Genomic DNA, 27,313 nt, shown 5'->3' with positions numbered 1-27,313 from the left:
AACTTCACAAAAATATACATTTATACTTTTATGTTTTCAGCATATGTACATGAACCTGTGCAAACAGCATTCAGTGGCTGGTCTACTAGAATAACTAGTGGGAAAAGCACAGCTATCTTCATACATTACAGATGTATTAGCTGTTTTCTTGCTAAAACTCAATTTTCACATTTCTTTCTACATTTTCTAATCTCCAAAGATCCAAAGTTTCCTTCTTTTCTCAATATGTGTGAGTTCTGGCCAAATATTGCTTTAAGGCAATATGGCCATGCACATTTGTAATAAACATGAAACCTTAAGTGTTACTGATAGGAAACATTTTACTTATTGGTCCCACAGCCACAGTGAAGTTCTCTAGTTTCAGGTGTAATGATTCAGCAGTAATTCATCAGTAAAAATTGCCAAATTAATCTGACATACCAAGAATAGACATAAATTAAATTTGAGTTTGACTCTATTTTTTTCTACTTCAGTTAACTTTGAGGAACTTAAAAAAACAGTTTAATCTTGTGATTTTTCCAGCTTTGACTAGAAAACATTTAGTATGCTGTCTAAAGAAATGTCAAAGAAGAAAATGTCAAATTAAATCTAGTCTGCCAACAGAAGCTTTTTCATCAATCAAGTTTTACTTACGTGGAATTTTGTTCAGTTCATTCATGAACTTCTCTTTTAGCTTAGAAAATGCATCTTCTTTTCCTCCTCCTCCTCCTCCCGGACTGGCTGGCTCAGTGACATTACTTGGAAGGGCTGCTGCTACTGTGGTCGCTGGCGGTGCTGCCAGGGCCTCATGATGACTTTCACTCACCATTTTAACTCCTGGGTAAGCTGTTTGAAAAAAAAAAAAAAAAAAACAAAAAACTAAAAGGTAATATAATTGAAATGTATCACTCATCAATAAATTAATAAATAGGTAGAATATCACTTGGTTCTCATGCTTACTGAGTAAATATTACTTCATGCACATATAGTTTCAGGTTCTTCATAAAATATTTATTAGACAAGAGAGAAAAATATTTTGCAGGGTTAATTTCAGCCAGAATGATTTTATTGCTTAGAGCACTTTTCCAATGGTTTGCATTTTCGAAGTGCTAAATTTGAAACCTCAAAATTCCTGTAAAAATCTCATACAGATTTACATTTTCTCTTCAGTTTGAAAGTACAAGCAAATTGGGTAATACATGGTCCCTATGTGCAAATTTCAATATATTTACATAATTATTTTTCTGTGAGAATTACAGAGGTGTGGATCGTGGACAGAGTTTCTATATATGAAATAAATAAGGTGATAACAAAATAAAAACACTTTGTGATTTCCTGTCAAAGTAATAACCTATTGTTTCCTATTTAAAACTGTGTATTAAATAGAAATTGGTTTGCATGCATTTTTATCTTCACTAACTGAAGACAATTTTCCTTCCAGTTATTTTGTGTGACATTTGCTACTGACAACATTATCTTCAATTATTCAGATGTCTTACTGTATTCATGAAAAGACAACATCTGTAGGGAGTCTAAATGCAGCCATTTTGAAATATCCATGAGGCTGTCACAAGCATAATCCCACATCAGCGTATTTTTAATTTCATGTTGTTTAATGGGCATTTTGGAAAACCTTTGAGTGTATATTTCTCTATTAGGTGAGCATGGCCAGGTGTTCATAGTGGGGTGGCTACTGGCTGGTATCTGTGAGAAGCTGCCAGAAACCTCCCCCATGTCCCATGGAGTCAGTTCCATATGGCCCCTGGATGGACTCATTGCTGACAAGGTCAAGCCATCAGCAATGGTGGCAGCACCTCTGGGATGACAGATTTAAGAAGGGAAAATACTGCTGGACAACAGCTCCTGGGAAAGAGAAGTGAGAATAGGTGAGAGGAGCAGCCGTGCTGGCACTGTGGGCAGGGCAGAGGAGGGGCAGGAGGTGCTCCAGGCACTGGAGCAGAGATTCCCCTGCAGCCTGTGGTAAGGCAGGATGTGACCCTGCAGTCCATGGAGGTCCATGGAGGAACAGAGATCCACCTGCAGCCTGGAGGGCCCCACACTGGAGCAGGTGGAGGCCTGAAGGGGGCTGTGACCCTGTGGGAAACCTGTGCTGGAGCAGGGTCCTGGCAGGAGCTGTGGCCCCATGGAGACAGGAGTCTGCACTGAGCAGGTTTGCTGGCAGGACTGTGACCCCATGGAGGACCCACTCTGGAGCCGAGTGTTCCTGAAGGGCTGCACCCTGTGCAAGGGACCATGCTGGAGCAGTTTGGGAAGAGCTATACCCCATGAGAAGTACTCAAATTAGAGAAGATTGTGGAGGACTGTCTCCTATGGGAGGGATCCCATACCGGAGCAGAGAAAGTGTGTGAGGATTCCTCTCCCTGAGGAGGAGGAAGAGCAGAGACACTGTGTGATAGACTGACTGCAACCATCATTCTCCATTCCCCTCCACTGCTGAGGAAATCCAGAGTTACGTTAAGCCCTGGAAGAAGGGAGCGGGGAGGGAAGCTGTTTCAGATTTGGTTTCATTTCTCAACATCCTACTTTGCTTTGATCGGTAATAAATTAAGCCAATTTCCCTAATTCAAGTCTGGTTTGACTTTGATGGCAAAGGGTGACTGACGTCTCCCTGTTCTTATCTTGATCTAGGAGCCTTTGGTTGGATTTTCCCTCCACTGTCCAGCTGAGGAGAGGAGGGATAGACCCGTTTTGGTAAGAACCTGGCATCCAGCCAGGGTCAGCCTACCACAGGCACATAGCAAAGAATTTTGGGGTAGTGGGATGAAGATGAGAAGATATGATAGAAATTCCTGCAACACTGGAAGGCTAGCTGAAATTTTTATTCAGGTTTTGAAAACATTGTTCTGATTTTCTGCTGCATCATAAATATCACTAATCTGAATAATTTCAGAAAACAGAGGGAGAAAGGGTTTGAAAAATAACAAACATTCATTATTGCTCTAAGTGCACAATTGCTCTCAGCCTCAAAATACATTTGGCCTTTAAGTATTTCCTGAGAAATTTAAACATCAACATAGGAATAAAACACAACACATCAAAATTGAAGTGGCATAAGATCACCTTACTGCATGCAATATGATCAATCACGACCTTTCTTGTCTTACATGATTGCTTTCATGGATGTTGCTAAGAGTGCTCAGATCACTAAATCAAGAGGAGAATTGGCTTTTTGTCCTTCAACTTCCATTCTATGAGTCTGCAGTCACGAAGATCTGCAAGCACAGACCTGACTGCAGGCAGAATGAACTTTTTGAAATCATCCTCACCATTCCTATCATTAAACAGGGGTTTGGACACAAGTGTAGTCTGGAATACAAAAGCCTTCTCCAATACTGCTGTGTGATGAAAAACATTTTAACAAAATAGAGGGTCGGTATTGCTCAGTTTGGTGAATATTTGGTAGCAATTTTATTGATGCAGCAGTGAATGAAGTGGTATTCCCTGCCTAGCCTTCAGTTCTGTCCTTGCTCTCAAGTCCCTAGCCTAATATAAAATCATGTTGATGTTGACACAGAATATGTATACAATACATCTCCATAAATATTTCATAAGCATGTGGTCTTAACTGGTTCCCGGCAACAACATGGGAGCAGTTCACTACCAAAAGCAGACCAATGTTGACGGAAAGATTCCAGTTAATATCCGTAAATTTGGCTCAAGCCTGAGATATCTGTATTTCCCCAAATGCCTCACAAAACAACAAAAAAATCAAGTAGTGCATAATTTCAGTAACAAATAAAATGCCAGCTATTCCAGACTAAGAGACTTTTTCCATATGTTCTGATGAATGCCAAATACTATGAAGCAAAACATGCAGAGTCGTAAGCTGTAAACACTAGTGCTGTTTGATGTTATAGCATTTTGTCAATGAATGTCAGTTAAATCAGAAGGAAAGCTGTATATCATAATTAAATCAGAATTAAATTACTTAATTATAATATATTACAGGCCTGGCAGTTGACTATTTTATTTAGCAATGGAAGACACAATTTGCAGTGACGACTTTCAACTAATTAAATTTAAGGCAAATGTCATTTATTTGCTTCTAGTTTTGGAACTATATTTTGAAAATATATTCGAAGAACAAATTTGAGGCTTTGATTTACCTAAAAGGAGGAAAAACCAACAAAACAGACTATTCCTGTGATGTCCAGGAACAAGCCTCAGTAGATTCCTAGCACAGTTAGAGGCCACTATGTCTAATGAGGCATGCACAAATGGTTTGAGACTTGCCACAGAACTTTTGACCTTTACATGCCAATGACACAATCCTGATATTTCAAAAAGGTGTGAAGGGGCTGAAAAAGAATCTCGACTCAGAAAAAGCTTTCTGCAATGAGCACATGCTCACTTGCTTGTAACATCTGACGGCTTTTGTAACTGTAATGCTGCAGCTTTTCACAATAACGGTATAAACACTGTGGTAGTATTAGAGACAGCGGAATACAGAATAATTAGATTCATATTGGCCTTTAAAAAAATGGGGGTTACTTGAATGCTGCACAGCATCACTGAAGGTAAAGAGCTACAAATCACTAGCAGATTATCTGCCATTTATGAAATGGCAGTAGCAAGCAAAAAATTCTTGTAAGTTAAAAAATGAAATGCCATTCCACTCAGCTATGATTTTCAGTTCAATGTTCACTGCAAAATTTATAGTGCTATGTATGAAACATTACATGTTTCATGTGCACCATTCAGTCATTAATAAGAGTGTATTTTTAATTGTACAGAAAATTACAATTTAACTTCCATGCTTCTATAAAATGTAGCCTAGACTGTATTTCTTGACCATGTCAATTCTTTGGCATACTACTGCCCATTCACTGCCCATATAGTCATTATAAGACATGTAAAATGACACAATGGACAAACACATGGAATACTTCAAAGTAATGCTTGTCTCTATTCAGAAGTAGGTATGTGTTGACTGAAAATCCAGTTAGACCCTTGAGGAGACTAGGCATTTCAAGCTTTACTGTTCCCTATGCAAGAGTAACTCTGACAAACATGAATTATCAGCTCAAACTTCTACATAATTTCAGCATAATTTCCTCTGAAAATGGAGCATTTGAGAAATACACATATACACGCTGGAGATTCGCAAGAAGCAAGGGATTTTTTTATGGAGGTACAAAGTATTGGCTGACTGCCCTAGTATGTGCTGGTATGGATCCTGATGGAGAGAGTGCCATTGGAAAGCACCTCTTAAGAAAACTGTAAAGCAGAAATGTCTCTTAGGAGAAGAGTAAAGAGGCATAAAACTTCAGACGTGGCTGAATAAAGAGCATTGAATAGATTCTGGAAATCAGAATTGAAAGAATGTGTTCGAAGGGCAACAGTCTGCAAACATTCATATGCAAAGTAAGATGTGGACAACCTGGAAAGACTAATCTCGTAGGAAATTTCAATTTTTTTTTCTCAAATAAACTGAATAGTCAGAAAATTAATGAGAACTCTGTGGGATGTCCATATTGATTCACACAGAAGGGGGATTTTTTGGAATGAGAAAAACTCAAGAACAGTGTATCAGCTTCTGGAAAATCATGGGGGGAATTATGATAGCCTTACAAAAAAATGAAAATAATAAAATGCCAAAGGGCAGGGAAGTTAACTGGTGTGTTCCTATGTGGTTAAATTACTGTAGGTGTACCACAGTAGCTGCTAAATACATAAACTTATAGGTGGAAAATCAGCGACATTCCTTCTACATGGTGGATTTCAGACAATTTATATTTGCTAATTTCTCCTCTTATCTACTGAATCCAATCTGCATGCAGTGAGACAGTAAACAGGTCAGACATCCCACGTTCACCAAATAATTTCCTCCCAATGAGAAATTTTCTGGAAAGTGTCCTTTTACTTTACTGCCTCTCTTTTTTTTTTTTTTTTTTTTTCCATACTAAAAATTAAAATTAGTGAAATTATTAAAAACATACAATTATGGTGTTGCTATGAGTAGTTTTTTACATTTTCAGAAGTAATTGTCATCATTCTTTCAATGTTTAATGCTGCAACTGTAATAGAGCTATTGACTGTACTTAAGATGTAAATTGGGATCTATACTGGTAAATGGTATTTCCTGGAAAGCTTATCTTTTCAGCATACAAAATATGTTCAGCTCAGCAGTCACATCCAATACAATGGATGTAATGTAATAACAAAACTTCTCCAAGAAAGAAGAAAAATCACACAGTTGTGTCCCTTGATCATTTTTGTTTACAGCACCTGAGCACTGAAAGAGAAAGCAACTATTAGCTTTCAGTGGCAGTATACCCAGGGTAAGTATGCAGTATTGCCAGAGAAAGCTTTGCACCACATTGAAAATACACCTCATTCTATTAGAGTTTTTTGATGAAATTAATTCATCAGAAGATGGGTTCATTAGCAAAATGTTTAAAGGTGTCTGCAATAAGGGATCTCTTCTTAGATTTAAGCATTCTGGGATGTTAATAATACATTTTTTTACTCATTCATCTTCCTACTAATGAAATAGGTTATCTTTGTAACTTCAGTAAAGGACAGTTATTTTAAAAGACAAACTCAGAAAAGAGACTTTCTTGGCCTTTTATAAAGATGAAACTGTAAGTACATTTTCAGAAGAATGGAAGGTCATGGTAAAGATGTATCAAAACAGCCTTTTCATGACTAATCACAAAGGTTTACAATGCAACCCAGAATTAGTACTGCTTTGGAGAAGGTACATGAAAGGCCAAAGGTTCATGGCAAAAAAAACGTTCTGATGAGGAACCTTGGTGCGAGAATTCAGGTGTCCTCTCTGTGCTTCTACCAAGGCACAAGAAATGTCCCATCAACATCCCCACCTGCCCCAAAGGGATCCCTGCACCTCTTTCAGTGGAAGAGACACTTCTCCTGCTGCTGTTTATGAAACATGAACTGACACTTCCCAGACACCATCCGTACGTCAGCTCATTAACACTGCTTCCAATGCTTGCTACTAACACCACACCAATATCAATTGGCTGATTGAACTGAATAAACAAGATAAAACACCTAAATCTTTTCCCCAAAGCCTATGGCTACAGTATTGCTGAGTTTTAGAAATGCCCATGCCTGCATGCCCTGCCAAAGGAGTATCACTTGTCCTGGAGCACACTGGAGGAGCACAGTGTTGCAGACAAACAGAACTGTGAGATGGTGAGACAAGGGTGATGAGGACCCCAATACATGGAGGGGGAGACATCTGAGCCAAGTTTAAGCAAGTGTGGGGGAACAAGAGCAGTCACATACCAAGTTAGGCAGAAGTGCTGCAACTCCAAAGCAGCAAAGAGAAGGAGAGCTTGGCAGAAATGTTTTTTTGACACTTAGCAAAACCTTTAAGTTTTGAGGCTGACAGTTATCTACAGCACATTCCTGGACCAGTAAACAAATCTTCCCATTATTAGACATGAGTGCCGTATCAGTCTCCAGAATTCACTTACAATAGGAACAAATATTTTTAGATAAACTTCTGAAAGACAATAACTTGATGGCGAAATATAAATTAATTCTCATGAGAAACTGAAATATTCTCAGATTTCCAGCCTAACATTCACACTGCAAACCTATTACTTGAATATGAATTGCATCAAAAAATAGTCAAGTCTCTGTGTACTCAGCCTAATTCACTTTTTTAGTATAACTGATAAATCTAGATAATATGAAGAATAAGCACAGAATAGTTCACAGTTCTCTGTTACAATAAAAACATTTTATTTAATTGAAATCATTATAATGGAGAATTTAATGTCTAAGCATGTTTCAAAGGTAACCATGTAGTCACAGAAAACAGTTTGTCCAGGGACAGCAAATCATCTGCAAATTTTTGGGAAGAATATGGACACTGTAAACACTGGAGAAAGACAAATTCTTCAGTCCACAGCACAAACTGCAGGCTTCTCTTTCAGCTTCCTGCATACCCATCTATTTAATATGGCAGAACTGTTAGAAGTCTAAGACTCTGAAATATCTTACACTAAAGTATGTGGAAGAGAAACTTTGTCTCAAATTTTATGCAGTCTATGAAAAGTTAATCACTATGTTTTGGAGTACCAAGCTATGCAAGATGGTATTTTCAGACTCACTCCTTAAGCTGTTGATAAGAACACAATTAACTTAACTGAGAGCAGTGAAGTTGACACTATTTTCTTTCCAGCTAAAAGCCATAATTTTTTGACTGCACTTCAAACTTGTGCTCCTGCAATGCAGTGGAGCACATGGGAGCCAGAGAACTCACAGCAGTTACAGAGAAACATCTCTGTTTAGGTCACATTGCAAAGTAAGTCAAGAATGGTGGGTCCCTTACGTAGATTCACTACATAAATTCCTGACCATGTTCTGAAACTTTAGTTTTCCTCTCAGCGGACGATATTTCTTTATCCTTTGATATTTAGAGGTAACGGGGATAGAGACAGCCCTGTGTCTCTGGATGTAGATGTTATTGTCATGTTTCAGCAGCAGTGAGGTTACCTGTCAAAGCTTCACAATACGTATAATTTAAACCCTCTGTCTTCATCTACTACAGCAATTGCTGTTTTAAAATGCCTGAGCTCCTTGATAATAGCTAGTTATTAATAGACATAAGGGAAAGAAAGAAAGAAACTAACAGTAATTTCCTCCCACATGATCATTCTGTCATCTTTCACACTTGCATCTCATTTCCTGAAGCTGCAATCTGTGTTTCTATCCCCTGGTATTTACTTCCAGACTTCCTTTATACAGCAGTGTAAGACAAAAGAATTTATATAAAAATGAGTGTTCAACTGAATTTAAGCATTAAATTCTAATGCAGTCCAGAGAGTGTTCTTGCTGTTCCAAAATCATTTTAGAGTAATCTTACAAATAATGAAGCCCTTTACATCAATACATTTTTGTTGTGTACATTGCATAAAACCAATTTATATTCCCATATGTGGCTCTTGTCCAACCAACGGCTCCAATAAAGCCTAAAACTAGTGAAGTGCCATAGAGTTTAACTATGACATAGTAAAATTCACAAGGAACAACATAACGGAAATTGTAAAATAATACAATGTTATTAATATTCTTTGGCACAGCCTTAAATTCACTATTTCCCCTTTGAATTTTCTTTTTCATTAGTATTTCTTATATGTCCCAATTTCTGCAGTCAGTAACCATGGGGCTAGCAAAATTAATTAGGTACATGTGCTAAGGAACCCAACATGGGGAACTGAGATGTGCAGTTCAGGGCTATCTCGCACATTAGTTCAGCCTTGGACGTAGGTTGTGAAGTAATTTGTACCTCAAAATGTAATTCTGACAAGTGACTATATAAAAATGGCACCTTTTTTCTGAGAAGTATCTGATCTCTACATATGTTCAGTCATATATGCTGCTGAAATTAATGAGTACCACATTTAACTACATCAATGAGTGTTTTTTCACCATTACATCTGCAGTATTATAAAGCTGAGAAAGCAAGGAGAATGCAGCAAGACTGTATTCCTCATCTGCAGCATGAATGCAATTACAAACTGAACTTCAAAGACCTTTGAGAACTTACTAGAGATCCCACAGTAAGCTCAAGAAATTTGGGCTACATCACTAGGTGGTAGGTGGGAAAAGGCAACAGCTCAGCTAGTTTTTCAGATCCTATGATAAAATTATTCTTATGGCATTTAGAAAAATGTAAATAGTTGGTGTTTGGCATTAAAGCTTAAAAAGCACCACCCAAGTGCACTAATGGGAAAAAAACCACGTGAGTGTATTTTGTAGATCAAACTTTACAAATTCTGTATGATCAAGATTCAGACTTTTCAGGCACATTCATTCTAGTTTTAAAAAATCTCAGTATGTCATCACACAGATCTCAATCAGACACGTGTAAAGTACCCATGTGTGCACAAATACATCTTTCTCTAAATACATATATATTCCTCCCAGGTGTGCATTAATTATACACTACTATTATAGCAAGAAAGCAAACAATGACATTTTGAGTTCAAGAAGTTTCTTGTGAACATATGGGGGGAAACAACAATCTTCTTAAGTTGTGATGCTGTCAAGAAGATTTTTCAGGATTTTCTTCAGCCACATCATTGCAGTACTGAAATCAGGAACAATGATGTAAACCATGAAAAGAAGCTGACTGATTGTGACAGGTTCTGTTAAGTGCAGCTACATGAAAATTACTTTTTCTTGAATATTACCAGTGCAGGAAACAGCATGGGGCCACAGGAAGCATCTGCACTTAGATTTAGTCCTTAAGTTAAAATATTCTCTAAAAAAAGTTACTTCATATTTATGGTTAATTACTATAAATAGATTTTTAAGACAATTTTATCAGCACATGGAAGTAAAATGGCGAAAAGTGAAACTAATTGTCCCATAATGACTGACACTTTTTCCTCCTGTTGAGAATGCTATGCCATCATCCAATAGCCTTCTGCACACAGCAGGAGGGAAAATTACCAATCAATTACATGACATTTAATTTTCAACTTGAAGCATTTTTCTACTGAAAGAAAGAAAGCAAAAAATCCCAATTTGAGATGAATAACCATGCATTCCCGACAGTGCTTTGGAAATACATTATTTTTAAAAGATGCCCTTATGCATATCTGAGAAAAATTGAATATCTGATAACCTTAAAATTAGGCAGTTTACAAAGTATTAGTATAAGCACTGATTTCTGCTGTTAGTACAACTATCGCTTGTTCTGCAATTATTTGTTCCTATGACCAAGCTTAGCAAGGATTCCAACCACAAGAATGTTGTATTCAGCTCACACATGAGCAATACTAGAGAACAAAACGCTAGAATAAAGATAAGGAAGTAACCAAATTAAATAAAATAGAAAACTACTTGGAAATGCTTTGTGTGGTCATATTCCCCTCTCTTCTGTAGATCAGAGAAAGCCTCATTGATAAAGCTTTGAATTCCCTTGAACAGATGACAGACTAAGCCAAAGGTTATCTTCAATGAGTGAGTTCCCATCACTTGGGTTTTGCATACCCAGTGTTGCTACCTCCAAGGGAAGAGTCGTCAATGTTCTGCTTTTGCAAAAAAGGACTTGCATGCCTGTCTTCTGGCATCACCTCTAAGAAGATGCTGGAGGCAGTTCAGAAGAGAAGCAAGATTTATGAGTCACTTCTGTTTTTAGCACACCCTGCTGACTAGACAGCTTCTCACTCAGCATGCTGGCTGCTGAGCAACCCATTTTGAGGTACTCACATCTTCCGGATATTGTACAGGAAGCTTAATCTGAAGCTGTGACACAGTCCAAGGATGGAATAAGCATGGGTATTCATAAGCAGCATCAGGAATTCTCTAATCTAACCCATGGCCTCAATTTGCTCTGCTTTCATAAATAGGATGACAGAAGCAGTCTGGTGTTTCTGCCTGACAGTATGGCCCTTCTGAGTCATGAATATTCCTCACCTCCATCTGGAGGTTCTGCACAGGTTTGAAAGAAACTTGGTGGACTGAGGCCAGCTGACATGCCTGGGCTGCATTCTGAAAGCAGCCCTTCAGTGTGCCTCTTTCAGGAAGGCACATCCCAGAGTATCATGTCCTTTTAGACTGAGGGATGGACTACCCTAGATCTGGACAACAGTCTGCAGCAGCATTCTGACCGAGGCAGTGATTGATAGATCATTCTGCCTCATTAGCCACTTACACCTGCAGGAGGGCAACTAAGGATAGTGTTGCTGCCAAAACAAACGGAGGGAGCTAGAAATCCTACTTAATAGGCAAGGCTGATTTATTGCTACTGCTGGCTTTCCCAGTTTTGTTCTGGGCACTTCTTTCTTCTGACCCAGTACAGTGCTCTTTGTTTTAAACCACTGATTCAGTAGATATTCAGGGGAAAACGCTGTTCATCAAAAGCGTTTAAGTAGGATAATTCAGTTTTTCACGTTTGTGGATGGAAACTTGAGCAAATTTTACTTAACCTATGGGTAATTACACTTAGAACACTCTGAAGAGCTCACTGGTTACAGGATGATTACAGGAATGTTATTTTTAATGCAGCCCAGTAGATATTGCTATTCCAGTTAAGTCTCTAATAACTAAACACCTTGGAGCATGTTGTCACACATCCTAAGTTTTCCTGTAGGTTAATTGTCCAACTGAGACATCAGAAGGCGGCTTGAGTATAAATAATGGCTATACAGTAAACAGTCATGCAGAAAGAAAGAGGTTTTGAATAAGCAAATGAACATGAGTGAACCCCAAAGTTCTACTTTGTATAGATCTATTGATATAATTTAAAAAACAATCTGTTACGTTTCAGTTCTTATTTTCTTGATGGTCATGTTATTTAATTGAATGCTTCAACTTTTGTGACAATGCTTTGTTATTTTGGGTTTTCCTTTTTTTCTCCCTTATTTTGTTTACTGTAAACCTCTATATTCAGATATGGAATTATCACCATTTATTGGTCAACACCCCTAATTAATAACCATGATCCATTTAAAACAGAAAATAAAAAAATACTACTGATCATATTTGCATAGGAAAGTAGGATTATCTGTTGTCACAGAATGAAGACAGTTATGTGCTCAGTTCCCACCTTTTTTAAGGTCATCATATGAAGTGTAAAACTATGCACATGGGTACTTTTAGCTGAAAAAAGTAATTTCTGCTATTATGTGATCTGTGGCCTTCTGGGTGTGACACTTGAAGCACACTTGAAGGTGGGGCGAGTTTCAGCACTAAGGGTACACATCTTTTGAGGTCATGTGCTACCCACTGGATGGCTGGTGAACTTGGCCTACAAGGAGGATGATACACAGCAAGAGGTTCATGCCTTTTACAGCTCAAGAGGAGTAGCCAGGATAAACACGTGATAATTTTAACATCATTAAGACCTTCTGGTAGCTGGTTATTTTTTGCCCTCTGCAATCTCAAAAAAAGTGAATTACTCTGGAAAAGGATTAGGGTACTGAGCCAAACAGAAGCACAATATAGGGAGGTTAGCATGACCTTTAAGCTCCTGTCAGTACATGTTTCTGCTTTGTGACGTGGACATTTTGTCTTCATGAAAGCATGTAAACACAGGACTGGACTCAAATGATAATGCCAGCACTGCTTGCAAAAGCCTGGTCCTCTATAATGAATGCAGCACTAATTATTAGAGAAAATGTTGGCTTCCTCTAAAAAACTTGCAGCTAAGAGCTTTCCAGAGATTATACCTACATTATAAAAATGAGAACTAAAGAATTCAACATGATTGATGAAATTGTTTGCTTTATCTTTAAAAGAAAGTAATAAATAAGTCAGCATTTCAACGTTCTGTGAAGAGAAAAGCTATTTGAGAGAAAGCACATGGATGCATTGTTCTGCAGCAGGGGCATTTGATGAGCTCCAAAAATCTCTTTGAAAGAGAAAAGATGTATTATAGTGTGTGAAAAGAAGAAATCTTCAGTAACAGGCCGTTATCTAGCTGCTGAAGGCTGGTTCTCAATGAAAACAGAGCAGAACAGAATGGATAGTTTAAGCACTGTGAGGTAAAAGCAGAAAATTGGACTTAGAGGACAAGGGACACTCACAATGGAATGAAAGTGGATGTGGTAAAGTGTTAAGAATGTGACAAGAAGAAGATTATCATAAATATGAAGAGACAAAAGTCGAAGTTTTGCCTTCACTTCAACAAAGCCCTTGGAGAAAAAATAAAAAGGAATTAGCCCTGCTGGAATGTACATTAGCAAAGAGAAAAGAAAGATGAAAAGCAGAATACCCTTTCAAGGTCATTTTAAACTAAACAGCAACTACTAAACCTCTAATTACAAGCCTGCAATTTTTGTTTATTTATTAGCAACTGCTAGCAAAAAAAGAGATAAAAAGCTTAGTTCAACATAGTTTTGAAATTCACTCTGTTCATATTTTTGCTGCCAAAAAGCAAATAGAATAATTTAAAGTTATTTAAACTTAGAAAACAAAGACAAGTTGGTAAATGAAAAAGTTTATTATCTAATTGTTTTACCACACATTAAATAGCATATTTTTCTTGTCTTCTACCCTTTATAAAAAAACTAATAGCTTTAACTTCACAGAACACCTAAACAGACAAAAGCCAAAGCATCTTCTCAGGACTTAGGAACAAGTACAGCTTCCATGCTGTACACACATGGAGTTCACTTTTTGTTGAAGAATTTAACAAGCCTGGAGCAAATTGAGAAGTTCCCACTAAAAGTCCCTTCCTACTGAGATCCCTGCTAACGCAGCAACTGTGTTTCAGCCATTATCAGCTGTCACAATAGGAGAGAGAAGCAGCATTTATGGCAAGGAGTGATATTTGTTTTTAATCCACAGGCATTAGTGGTATCTGAAATTTTCATCACCTTTTCAACCATTTGAAAACAATCATTGTTATCTCTGTTAAATGCCTTCTCTTTCTAAACCAATACTCTCCAAATGCAAACTGTAGTCACAGCTGCAAAGGAAATCTACTGCCAAAATACACCACTGGGAGAGAAGAAAATATAGTGGCAGGTGGCTCTCTCCCAAGTGGAGAGTGCCGTCTCCCTGGAACACTGTTGGCTCTTGTAGAAGCAATGCTAAAGAGCAAAGAACTGCAATATCAGCCAGGCATTGTCTGACAGTGGATGCTATTAATGGGAACAAACTGAAGGCTTTACCTTTAATAGAAAAAGATGGAAAGGCTCGGGAGGGCTGAAGCACTGGGATGCCTTTTCCTGCATACAAGGTGAAAGTAGCCAAAATTTCGTAAAAACACTTTTTTAGCTAGGTTGGAACTCAGCAATATTCTTTACCTCCCTCAGTCTTACATTTCTTACCCTTTCTGTTTGCAGATTCCTGATTAAAGCCCAGTGATTGCTTCACTAGATGTTTGCCTGTCCCACACTCCAGTCCCTTGAGTTTATCATCAGCAGGGGACAGTTTACGGAATCAAGCTCAGGGTGGTGACGCAGCAACTTAGTGCAGCTCCACCAAGCAAACTGATGGCACAATCAGTTTGCTTCCAGAAATACATGTTGCCTGTGACATGGGAACAGCTCAACACAGCAGCTTTTCCTGCCAATAGGGTGAACTCAATTAAAAGTGGGGATCTACAAGCACCTGAGAACTGCCCTACAGCACAAAGTCCTCTGGTCAGAGCTCACTTCAGAGGGAACTTACCTGCAGCTGCACCAGGAGAACACTGAAGTTATCATCTGAAACTCTCAAAAGACACTCCTGAAGCCTTTGTATTTCTACCTTTTTATCTAGCATAACAAGAACCTATAGTTATATGCTCATTATATATTTTACTGGGTTCTTTGCAATTCTCAAGTCAAGAACTTTTAGATTTAGAGTACAGCCACTTACTAGCTCATTTTAGTATTAGCAGCAGTAGATTCTGAATCTAGTCTTTGCCTTGTTACGAAACCACTTTTAAGACATGAAATAAATGGATACTGGAGGGTTAAGTATCTATATTCTGCTTACGAAAGGCAACTACTGCCTAGCATTTACAGCAGGGATTACAAGCATGACAGTTAGGTACATTTATTCCTTCTCTGTGTAATTATTTCTAGCAGGCAAATTTGAACTTTACTTCTTTTTGTTAAAGCCTACTCACCCTCCTGGTGACAAACCATCCTGGAACAAAATAGGCAAGTGACACCTGCTGTGAAATGATAATCTGATCAATCATAAAGTCTGTGAATTATGTTTAAATATACTGACTAACCTAAAAGGTTTTTAGGGCTGCCTTTATACATGTGCAGCCCCAGTGACATCTTGCAACAGGCCTTCAGTCTGGATATCAGAACTAGCACACTGTGTGCATTGAAGGAGCATCTACATGCAGGAGAGGTTACACTCACTTTTTATCATCTGATAACCCAGCACAACCTGCATTAACATTGGGTTTTTCTTGTACTTATTTGGTGGTTTTAGCCTCTTCCCCTTACTCATGGCAGTTTTTCACTCTCCTCTTCTTTAATCTGGTGTTCGACTCATGCTATCTTAAGAATCACATTTCTCTGCTTCATTAACCAACTTTATTCTATCTCTTTAGATCCCTTCTCTAGAAATGTTTCTGTTCTCTATATCCTTCCACTCTTTCTGTAACTCTATCCCTGCAGTGACCATGCAATCTTAATAGATTTAGCTATTCATGCCTTCGAAAAATCTCTTACACCTTCATAATTCTCCTGCTATGCAGCAAAACTCTTTCTTACTTTTAACTCCCCTTCCTCTCATCACTTCTCCCTTCCTGCTTTTGTTCTGTTTATTCAATTTCGCTTATCTGAGGCCACAGTTATGTCAGCAGATCTCTGCAGAGAAGACATGTCAGCACAACTTCTAAGCTATGTCGTTGTTCTGATAGAAACAGTTTTTGTCAGCCTATATTACCCAATTTCAGGAGACAGTGTAACTGCACCAGCAAATGAGCCTCCTCCTCAGCACTTGCTGTTCTTCCTACACCCGTGCTGCTAATGGGTCAGCAGCTACAGAACAGTCAGGCTGTTCAGCCACACTTGTCAGGCAGTCCTTGATGCAGACACTTTACTTTTAGAACAACAACAAACACAAAAAATTTATGGTGCAGGAAGAATACCTGCTTGAATGCATGTACAGATCCTGACAGACTCTGTGTCTATCTAAATGGGCTAAGGAAGGGGCTCAGTTTGTAGAGTACTACATCAACTGCCCAGCAGAAGCAAATAAATACATTAATTTAGCATATCTGGAGTGAATAATAACCAATTATTCTCAGGTCCCTTTTCGTAAGTTGCAACTGCTTAGGAGTGATGGAAATTTAAATTTTAAATGGCTCTTGTTAGAACACAAGACTGTAAAAAGATTTGTGTAAGGAAAGACATTACAATAGCAGAGAAGACAATGGACTGTTTTTAGCAAGCCTGTTCATCTAATTGTGTTTTGCAGCCTAATGATGCTGTACAAAACTTAATTGACTATACTTTAAGCCCACCACTTCTAATGGAAGCTAGTACTGAAAAAATAAAAGGAAATTGGATCTTGAGAATGGAAACAGGGATGATTTTAAACTTCTGTTACTACATATCTCTAAATTCTTTCAGGTTTATATTCCAGAAAGTTCCTTAGATTACTTTATAGGAATACACAATAACCTCTTTATGCTGGGACCCGAAAGAGAATGAAAGAAAGTATTTTGTGTAAACAGAAATGTACTGGATGTGTCCTTTGGGAAGAGAATTGTAATGTGACCTAGACAGTCTTCTCCCACCCTCTTTGAAGCCACTTTCACAGTCCTCATTCTCATCCTCGAAGTCTCACTCTTTTCTCCACTTATAAAACTGTTGGCAGTAAAGGATTGGAAGTAACTTCCCATGACAGATTACTACACAACAAGCTAGTTAAGGATTTCTTGCATGCCTGTTTGAAGCATTTGATCCTAAATACTGCCAGCCAATATATACATTGAATAGGTACTAACCTATATTATACTAGATAGAATATAGATTTAATCTAGTATAGTAAATCTCTATAATTCTTTATAAACAGTACTTGGCCATATTCCAAGATCTACTACATTTCTATTGCATTCTTTATACACAAACCATGAATCATCGTTAGGCCCTGTAAACATGGGAAAGTAATAGTCATCCAACTCATCTTAATTTACTTATACTAAAATGGCTATAATGTTCAAGAAGCCGAGAAGTTAAACAACCCAATTCACTCTTGATGTCAGAATAACTGCTTGTTCCACCCTACAGTAAAGCACTGCATGCTGCTTTGAAGTAATTTTAAGTATCACCATCAAGTGCCTTGTATATTCAAGGCTAGCCACAGTTTCTTATCTGTTTCTGTTTATTATCCCTTCCTTCAAATGAAATTTTCAATTTTTATTGCCTGGTATGGAATTTTTTGTTTGTTTGGTTTGGTTAATTTTTATTGTATAAGAGAGGGATATAAATCAGAGGAAGAAGGAAGAATTAATGTTTAAAAATAATCTCTCCACACATTAGCCACTCAATATTAATCACAAGTCCTTGTTTTCAATGCCTGAAGACAGTATTTTCTGAGTACATCTTACAATGCAGATTGTAGCAAATTTGTTACGCCTTCGGTAGACCTGATTGAAATGCTATGCTGTTTAAAAAGAATATAAGTAGTTAAAAATGGGATTCTTACTGTATGAAGTAATCACCTTCCTTGTTTTGAGAGCAGCTATGAGAACCATAAGAATCAAAAAGATATTCTACTTAAAATTCAGATTTTTTAACTGACCAGAGCTCTGGGCAGGCTAACAGTATCTGTCCAATGCAGAGAAGAACAGTTTTTAACGAAGAAAATCCATCTGTGGTGAAAAAAGAAGCAGAATCTATTCTGACATCTTTGTAATGTTGTACAGCTTGTAAACTGCACAGCAGTGGTTTTTTGATGCGTTCAGTTTCCCAGCAAAAAAGGGACACTTTCTGTGACATTACTACATAATCATTGAAAGAGCAACAGGTGAAAATTAATTCCACAAGCTGTAAGCATTGGACATAGTTCAAAGATCTTACAACCCACACAAATTTAACAATGTCAACTTTTCCCCTTGAAAACAGGAAAATAACATGTAAGACTTAAAGTTACCAGGAGAATAAGACTAAAACTGCTTGCAAATTCTAGTTTTGAGTATGAAATTCTGACATTTCTACTTGTTCATACAAAGATGCTTATGTTTTACAATTAGGAATAATTTCTACTCAGCAATTTTTTGGCTTTATACTAATAGCTCTAAGTAGACCATTGCTTCAGTCATAAACATATAAACATAAAACAGGTTTCACAACAGAAACTGCAGTTTGGGTATTTTTGAGAAGTCAGACAAAATATTTGTATTACAAAATACTGCAAAATTTAGTAAGAATAGATTAGCAATGGCCTGTGGTATTTAATTAACATTTTAAATTTCTAATTAAGTCATTAAATTGTAATGACTTTAGATTTTTACATCTGTGCAAAATTGAGAGTTAATAAAAAATATAAAACTTTACAAAAACTACCATTGGATTTTCACCTAAAGAGCAGGTATTTCCAGCAGAGGGTATAATATTGTCATGTTTAATATATATGTGTTAATAAAGCACTTCAATGCTAAAATTTATTTATGTCAACACATAATGTTGACAGAACTTAAAAATTGTGAAGGGCATCAGATTTTCTTTGGTTTGTGTTTCAGTGAATCCTGATATACAGAACACAGATTATTTCAGGATACTTCACATCTTTAGTGATGTGGCATGGAAAAACCGATATGCAATCATATTAAAATTATCATAGGCTACAAAGTGTAGGCATCAAAATTGTCACTTTAGCTTATGTTTTGTATTTCCCATCTCCCAAAAATTAAGAAGACTTCCCAGTATTTATGCAAGATAGTTTCTCTCTCTAAAGACACATTAATAGCAGCATTTTTATTGTCTACATTCTAGAGGTCTCATATGATTTAATTCCCAAAATATCTTATCAGAATCTTGATTTCTAATTCATCTTTGAAGTTTGGATGCATTTTTCATAAGTTCTAAAAATAAGGAGTTCTGTCTTTTGCAGAGGCAGGTCATGCATATGTATGAAGGCACTGTGACAAAATTCCAAAGCATTTTAAGAAATGTAAATGGAAGGGAAAACATAGTAGCAAATTATGATGCAGCATTTTAGTCTTTTACATACAGGGAATCTTCAAGTATATCAATATAATTATGGACAGCCTAGTGACAATGGCAGAAAAAACAGGGTCATGCACTAGTGTTGCAGACTGGAAACTGTTACAGGTATAGTCTAAAAGTGAAGTACTCATTTTCTGGAGCATAACATCTTACTGGAATGCATGGATAACCTTAAACATGCTCTCCAAATTACATTGAAGAACAAGCACAGAGGAAAGAACAAAGCTTCTGAAAACTGCTGTTCTTGAGAATGCATGATCCATAGAATTGTGCAAGTTTACTTCACTGTTTCCATGTTAAAAGAACTCAGTCTGTGTCAGATGGGCAAGGTCTTATGAATGAACAAATATATACACAATTTTTAGATAAAAAGTCTGGGCTGATTTCAGATGCAGGTTTTCTTCTCCTCTTTACAGGTGATGCAATCTCAGGACAGAATTAGCATCTGCCCACTTCCATTCCTCCTACTGCAGAGAGAATTCAGTCCTACTGATGATGGGAAGCAGACCAATCTGCAGGCAAAATGCTAATCTAGAACTGCCTGTGATGGGAAAGAGAAGGAAATCCTGAGAGGGGTAAATAGCAAGGGATAAAACCATAGGATAAGGAACTTAAAAAGTGCTAGAAGTAGTAAAATAGTCAAGGACAGAGAGGTGTGATTATTGAGTGTAATTCAGGAGAGAGAACAGGAAAGCAAGAGGAGAACAAAGTGAGAGAACATTCTAAGAGAAAGGTTAAAATATGAAAGATGGGAAAAGGCAACAAAAGAGTGAGTCATAAGTCCTATGAAAACTCACAAGAAATAAAGTAAAAATTGCAAGGAATGAACAAATAAAAATTTCACTATGCTGAGGCTCTTTCATGTGGTCTCAGTATTTTAATCATCATGCTTAGAACACATTCTACAGATCCTTCAGTTTAACCAGTGAGAAGTCTTGTTTTGATCCCTTCTGTTGTGTTGCATATAGGAAAAACCTTACAAAAGGGAGGCCTTGTAAAATCATGTTTCAGGCCTGTTACTCTGGCTAAGTAGGAAAGGACTATGGCAAAGTGACACAGCTGAATTAGAGGCAGAAAACCATGTTGTATAACCATCGTGAGTTCTTGCTGTGGTGTACGGTGCTTGGTTGAATTATGTTATGATTTAAAACTATGTAGCTGATAATGGAGTAACTGCTTAAAAAGGCCTTGTTTCTGCAATAAAATGGCTCTCTTTTGCACCTGTCTGGGGACTCTGCATCACTCTGCTTCACATATTATTGCACAATATTATTGAATCTGATGGTTTACGTGTTTAAATATCACATATTTAAATAGTGAAAGAAGGAGAAAGAGAACTATTTATTTTGATTTTTCCCCAGAAAGCACCATCCAGGCATCATCTTGCAAGCAGGAGAAGAGGAGTGAGCAGGACAGCTCTGAGGGATGGGTAACTTTTCCATCCCCATTCAAGGCTTCTGCTCTGTCACAGTGACTGGGGAATTTTTGCTGGATTCTGCCTATTAGCTGGTATGATCCCCGGTGACCCACTTCTGATCTGTGCCCCCTAGCCACTAAGTAATCCTGCACTAATCCATGCCTCTAGAAACCGAGAAAATTGGCTTGTTTGGCACAAAGGTTCATTTAAAGCCATCAAATTTTATGAGGCAATTTTAAATGTGCTTTCATATTGTATTTACAAATACAACTTCTTTATAAATTCTCTTTATATAATCTTCATTCATCCTTCACAGTTGGCCATTATCACACAATGTTAAGCATTTTTTCTGAAACCAGCACCCCATTTTATAACAACAAATGAAGCATCTATGCTTGTATATTCTGCATAGTGTGTAATGCAGCTGTCTGAAAATTCCTAGATATGGCAAACAACACCAAGCTGTCTACCACATAAAATGCTGCAATAACCTTCTGTATTTTCTCCTATATGCCCTCTGTGAGGATCAGAAAATGTTCTGAATATAAATGATTCCACTAGGGAATCCAAATTATTTTTCAAAACAAAGAAGACAACAATATTACCAGTTCACCAAATAAAACCCTACCCCTATCTCCATTCTATTGTTTTTAAGTAAATGAATGTGGGAAAAATCTCACCTGTGCCAGAAAGTCAAGACTTCATGTTAACCATAGAAAAAATTAGACATTAGACAACACTTTACTTTCAGACAAGAGCAGTAAGAATATTGTACATTTGTGTCAAAAAACGCTTTTGCTTAGGAAAACGTCTATAAAGTAGAGTATCTTGGTAAAAATATATAAAATTAAGATTTATGTATGTAGAGAGATATATTTCTTTGTTCAAACCTCAAAAAAAAATGCATCCTCAATCTCTAAATATTATCTCTAAACACAAAAGGTAGGAAATGAGCAGCAAAATCTACAGAAATTTTCTTTGGGCTCATGGTACAAACTGAAAACAAGAAATCTCATCCTAAAGACTATAAATGCAGAATCTTGGAACTCCCATAAATATCACACAATAGTAAATTATATGAGCATTTAAATAATTTAATAATTATACAAAAAAAGTCTATTTCTCAGTTAACTACTATATTCTAGACAAATTGCAATCACATTGCAATTGGAGCCAGCCATATGCAAACCTTATGCCTTACTTCCCAGGCATTGGAGATCTTAAACCAAGATCAACACAAGAGGTTAACTGCGCACAGAAAGGGAAACCCAAGACTGAGCTGCTATTTTGTAAACACCTCTGAAACAGTGTAATCCATGGCATTTTGAAAATAAAACAAAACAAAGCCCGTTGAAAGCTATGAAAAAAGTTTTACAATTGCTATTATTCCATGAATGAACATGCTTACACTGGACAGAACTGTTGAGAACATGTAATTTAATTTTTAAAAGTAATTAGATCTCAAGGGGTGAAAAAAATCTTAACAATGATTACAAAATGTTTTAACAAAAATTTACATGTCTTTTGGACTTGTTCTCATCTATAGTGACTGCAATAAAAACAAACCAGACAAAAAAATCTGTAGTAAAATTGAGAATTGTAAGATTATATGAGTCTTGAAATATCTACTATATAACAGACTAAAGGGAAAAAAACCCACACAGAAGTGGTGGAACACATCTTCTAAAATGTTAAATATTATATAAGGACTTTTAACCTAGATTTTTAAATGACATATATTAGAATAAATTTAACAGAGTATGTAATTAGACCATAAAGGGATTTTGGTCAAATTAATAATTATTCTGGTCTAACGTAGCAGGTGGTCTGGGAAATTCTACTTCAAGTCAGCAATGAAGACTACCTGGTAGAATGTCATGCACATTTCATATAGTGGAATAAAAATTAATCTGGCCCAGAAAGATAAAATGTGTGAAACTGGAACTTGTGAACGAATTCTATTAATTGAGCTTATTCTTTTAATTAAAGAAGCTGTAGAAGATGACCTGAACAACATTAACTATAAATATTTGATTCCATTTGAGTCCATATCCTACTACATTGAGACACTTCACAGTATTCCTTTTAATTGTTTCCTCAAAATGACTAAAGATTCTTTTAATCTGAAAAGGTGATAAAAGTGGATAAATTGTAGCAAGTTCCTTGAAATTTTAACCTGCCTCTGTATTAAAGCTACAGAGTGAAGCAGTGGTTCAGACACTATGAATAAAGAATGCAGTTCCCTTTTGGAGTATGAGAAAATGTACAGATTTGCTACAAAGTTGTTGTTATTCCAGATGTGAACTTTGGATATTTGATGTACTAAAAAAGGACAGAGAATAAGGACAGTAAACAGTTGATTCAGGACTTTAATCCAGTCAGGATTTTTTTGGGGGAAAGGCACCATCTCTTTCTATGAAGCCATCAAGTTCCACACGATGAGAAGGATTTTGTCTCAGAAATGGTAATATTTTAGCACACACAGAAGTGACCCAGTAAAAGTGACACCGCCCACTTGAGAACATAATGCAGTACATTGTCAGCTTTAATGAGACTTTGATTTATAATTTAATTGTCTCAAAAGAGCATACTGATTTGCTTTACTGTGCAGAGTGGCTATTCATTATTAGAGGGAATGTTCTCTGTTATTAACCTGGAGAATGCTGGTATCTTATATGTAATCCACTTTGCTCAGTGAATAATTTTTAGCAGGAAATGTGGCACTTATTCCAAATGCAAATTTCTCTGCCTATTGCATCGAAGCCGTGTATTTATTATTATAAACACAGGAAAAGATAAGTGGTATTCACAGGTATCATAAAGCAGCAACATACTTAACACTGATCATGTCTTCGTATTGAGAACAAAAATAAAAAGCTGAGTCTCACTTCTGAGATGAAAGAAATCATTTATCACTCACTTGGGTATAACTCACTGCAACAATGAACGGGGATGAAAAAGGGCAATTCTTTTACTATTTCAAATGACATTCAGCATATAAAGTATTTGTAGCAAACCAGCACCACCATGGATTTTCAGAGATTCTGAGAAGATACAAGCATCTCTGAAGACAATGGAAGGAAGTTACTCAACAATTTTGAAAATTAGGTTATTGAAAGGATTTCCTAACACTGGGTTATTTTAGCTTTCTTGCTGCAGAACAAACTTATGACAAATGAATTCTGATTTCTCAAGAACCTGGTTTCACTTCTCAAGCTTATATTTATTCAAAGAGGTGTACATAATGTTCCAATGATTTTTAATGCTACCACCTCTGCAAGCACTTTTTGAGACTATCTCAGTGATTGTGTTATTTTAGTCAGTAGATGGCATTAGCTGCCTCAGTGTTAGTTACACTGTGTGATTTATCAAGAAGTGGGTCAGCTACAGCCTGTGGCTCTGTGTATGTTCCCAGCAGGCTGAGAAAAAAAAAATAATTGTGCTCTTTTGTTAATTACTCTTGCCATATTTTAGTTGTTTCATTGGACAATACAATTAGACAATAAGGAGCAGATTCAACAGTAGGTGCACATTTTCAGACAACAGTATAAGAAATAGGTAGGATAGCACAGGCATTTCTGTTCAGACAGCAAATCCTGCTGTAGGTATTGCTCAGGATTACAGGGGGTTGGCTCTGAGGATAGAAAACTGCTCAAAGCCATGAGGGGAAAGACAGCTGACACAGCTCTAATGCTCTTTCAACTCCTCTGCTCCACTAGACTCCTCCCAGCTCCTTCTACTGATGAAGATAAGGAAATGTTACATGTCATATAAATTCATCAGCATTATTTCTATTCTGCAGATATTTTTTCATCTAGCAGTTCTTAAAAACTATGTGTTTCAGTAATTCTTACAATAAAACTTGGGCTGTAAAAATACACCCATGCATACATACTATATACAAAATCTTAACCCTGCATTATTCAAATATCCAGTGGGAATGTTCAAATATTCCTCTGAAGTGATTCCAACTCAAACCCTGCAGTTAAACACTATGAAAGTGTGTTTGTACGTGTTTGAGACCACAATCTGAAAGTACCTAGTGCTGAGCAGGAAGCAATTCTCCCCTTATGTAAAAATAATTCAAGCTGATTTTCCCCCCCTTCCATAACAGGATGAATTTGACAAACTTCAGTCCTTTGTTGTAAAATTTGAAATATTTATATTCTCTGCTTCCACAGCCAGTGATTGATTAGAATATGCCCCGGGAATGTGTGAGAATCCGAAAGACCTGTCAGTGCATTTGCCGCAGCCCTGTAAAATGCCCTGGCCACTCTGCTGGGGCTGGGGTGACTTTGAAATCTGGAAATCCCTTTACTGCCCCTCAGCCCCCAGAAACCAGTGCATACATCCCCACTGACTACTTACAACTGGCAGATACTAGGTGCAGAACTGAAAAAAACATGCATTTTGTGGAAAGGGCTGGGTTTTCAGAGGCCATGAGGAAGGATAAAAGGGTAAATGACATAACTGCCTTTCACTGTGTTGTAGGACACTGAAAATATTTTCAAGCACATTTCTTGAATTTTTAAAAATTTTTTTTACATGAATTTAATGGGTTTTCACACTTTTATTTTAAAGGCAACAACTTACAAAATTTCTTATTTGCAGTTAGTGATTCCTCTTGAAATTTCAGGTGTTTATTTTGGTTGTGTACCAAAACAGGCAAACTTTCAACAACAAATGTAAGGATTTTGTTGAGGAATACATATTTTTAGTTCACAATGAATTTGTTTTATCTCAGAAGAACAGCTGTATTCCTTTATCTTATTTGCCAACTCTGATTATTGATATTAATGTCAGATGAGCTCATATAGTCAAATGTTTATATGCAAACAAGTAAATCAAGCAGTGAGTGTATCAGTACCAACCTAAATTTGGCCTTTTTACTCCATATTTTGATATATCAACCCAAATGCTGAGGCAAACCAAGCTAGACTTTTTCTCAAACTGGCATTGCATCTAAATGCAATGAATAAATTATGAAAAAATACACAAAGTTCCTTTTTCTTAAAACTCTATGTTAGCAGGATTATCCTATTCCAACCCTCTAAATATAAGTGTTTAGAATTCCTTTACCTAACTATTCAAATATTCTCTTACTGTAGGGGGAGAATAACATGTCTGGCAGCAGGGAAGTATTAAATCAGGCTTGTATGTGGGAAACTGAAAGACATAAAAATTAAAGGACTTTGTCAGGCTTGTACACAGTATTATGGAAAAGCTTATTCCCAGATTTCCCATTCCAGTATCTCTGGGGGAAAAAAAAAAAGTAAATATGCTGCCATCTGTAGCTCTCTAAATGCCAGTATAAAACAAAATCATTATACTGATAATAAAGCCAGAAGATAAAAACAAATAAGCAAAATCAGCAGCACTGTCAAACAGACAAATCTTAAAATGCTGCCTGATGCATTTTCCTCACAAGCATATTTCCTCTCCCTCACATTTCAGCATCTCTGATAGTTCAGTTTTCTATAATGCCCAGCAGCACAACACAGCTTCTTCATAACTAGAGGTAAACATGGGTTCAATGTTTATATAAGACATTAATATACAGTCAGCTAGATAGATCTCAAGGGTGTGATGCTGCTTTTTCCATAGTCAGTGTGTATTACAGAGAGTAATGTGAAATGGAGGAAAGTGAGTATAAGAAGTCCTCATATACACAGAAATGCAGGACACCATTTCATCAAGGATAAAAGAGTTTGCTTCCTGCCATTAAATGAGCCAACACTGGAAGCATGAACCCTTCTGCCAGTCTAAATGTGGCATCAGACTAGAGAGCTCATAACACACAAATGTTTATACACAAATAACACACACACAAATATACACACACAAATAACACACATTCCCACAAGGAATTCTCAGTTAAAGATCAGGAAATATTACTGCTGACATAAACCAAGAAAATAGAATCAGGATTTTTTAGGACTGTAACTCATCTTTCTCTGTTCTCACAAAATTTATGACACATGTGAAAACAGCCAACTATGTCAGGATAGTCATTTATTCTACAAAAAAAGGACTTTGGCTTCAAATTTTGAACATAACATTTTTTTCAACAACAAAGAAAAATAATGACAGTTGCAGTCCCAAAACACTGACTTCACAGAAGACCCGAGTTGCTGTCTGCAAATTCAATGACATTGAAAGCTCAATAAAGTAACTTTACCTTGGCACTCACAGAAAGAGAGAACAAACAAAAAGACCCAGTTCTAAAGGGAAAAGAAGAATTTAGAAAGATTCACAATAGCGATTGGTCTAAAAATATTTTTCA

At 36.8% G+C, this 27,313-nt stretch overlaps 1 protein-coding gene and 1 long non-coding RNA gene across 11 annotated transcripts in view; one reads left to right on the top strand and one right to left on the bottom strand.

Moving 5' to 3' along the window:
• Positions 1-27,313, bottom strand: part of SYT1 (synaptotagmin 1) — a 329,787-nt gene that overhangs the window by 122,415 nt on the left and 180,059 nt on the right. For 7 of the 10 annotated variants that reach the window (XM_030289361.4, XM_030289381.4, XM_030289376.4 and 4 more), the window contains one exon: positions 634-825. The exons of 2 other annotated variants lie outside the window; for them this stretch is intronic. In XM_030289361.4, the coding sequence (XP_030145221.4) occupies positions 634-808 (175 nt within the window). In that variant the 5' untranslated portion in view covers positions 809-825. 10 annotated transcript variants of the gene reach the window in all.
• Positions 619-23,575, top strand: LOC140682276 (uncharacterized). The gene is made up of 2 exons (XR_012053799.1): positions 619-14,956; positions 15,277-23,575. It is a non-coding gene; the product is annotated as an uncharacterized lncRNA (long non-coding RNA).

Source organism: Taeniopygia guttata, chromosome 1A, assembly GCF_048771995.1.
Source record: "Taeniopygia guttata chromosome 1A, bTaeGut7.mat, whole genome shotgun sequence".
Taxonomy (NCBI): domain Eukaryota; kingdom Metazoa; phylum Chordata; class Aves; order Passeriformes; family Estrildidae; genus Taeniopygia; species Taeniopygia guttata.
Note: the sequence above shows the minus strand (reverse complement) of the source record. Positions and strands in the feature narration are given on the sequence as shown.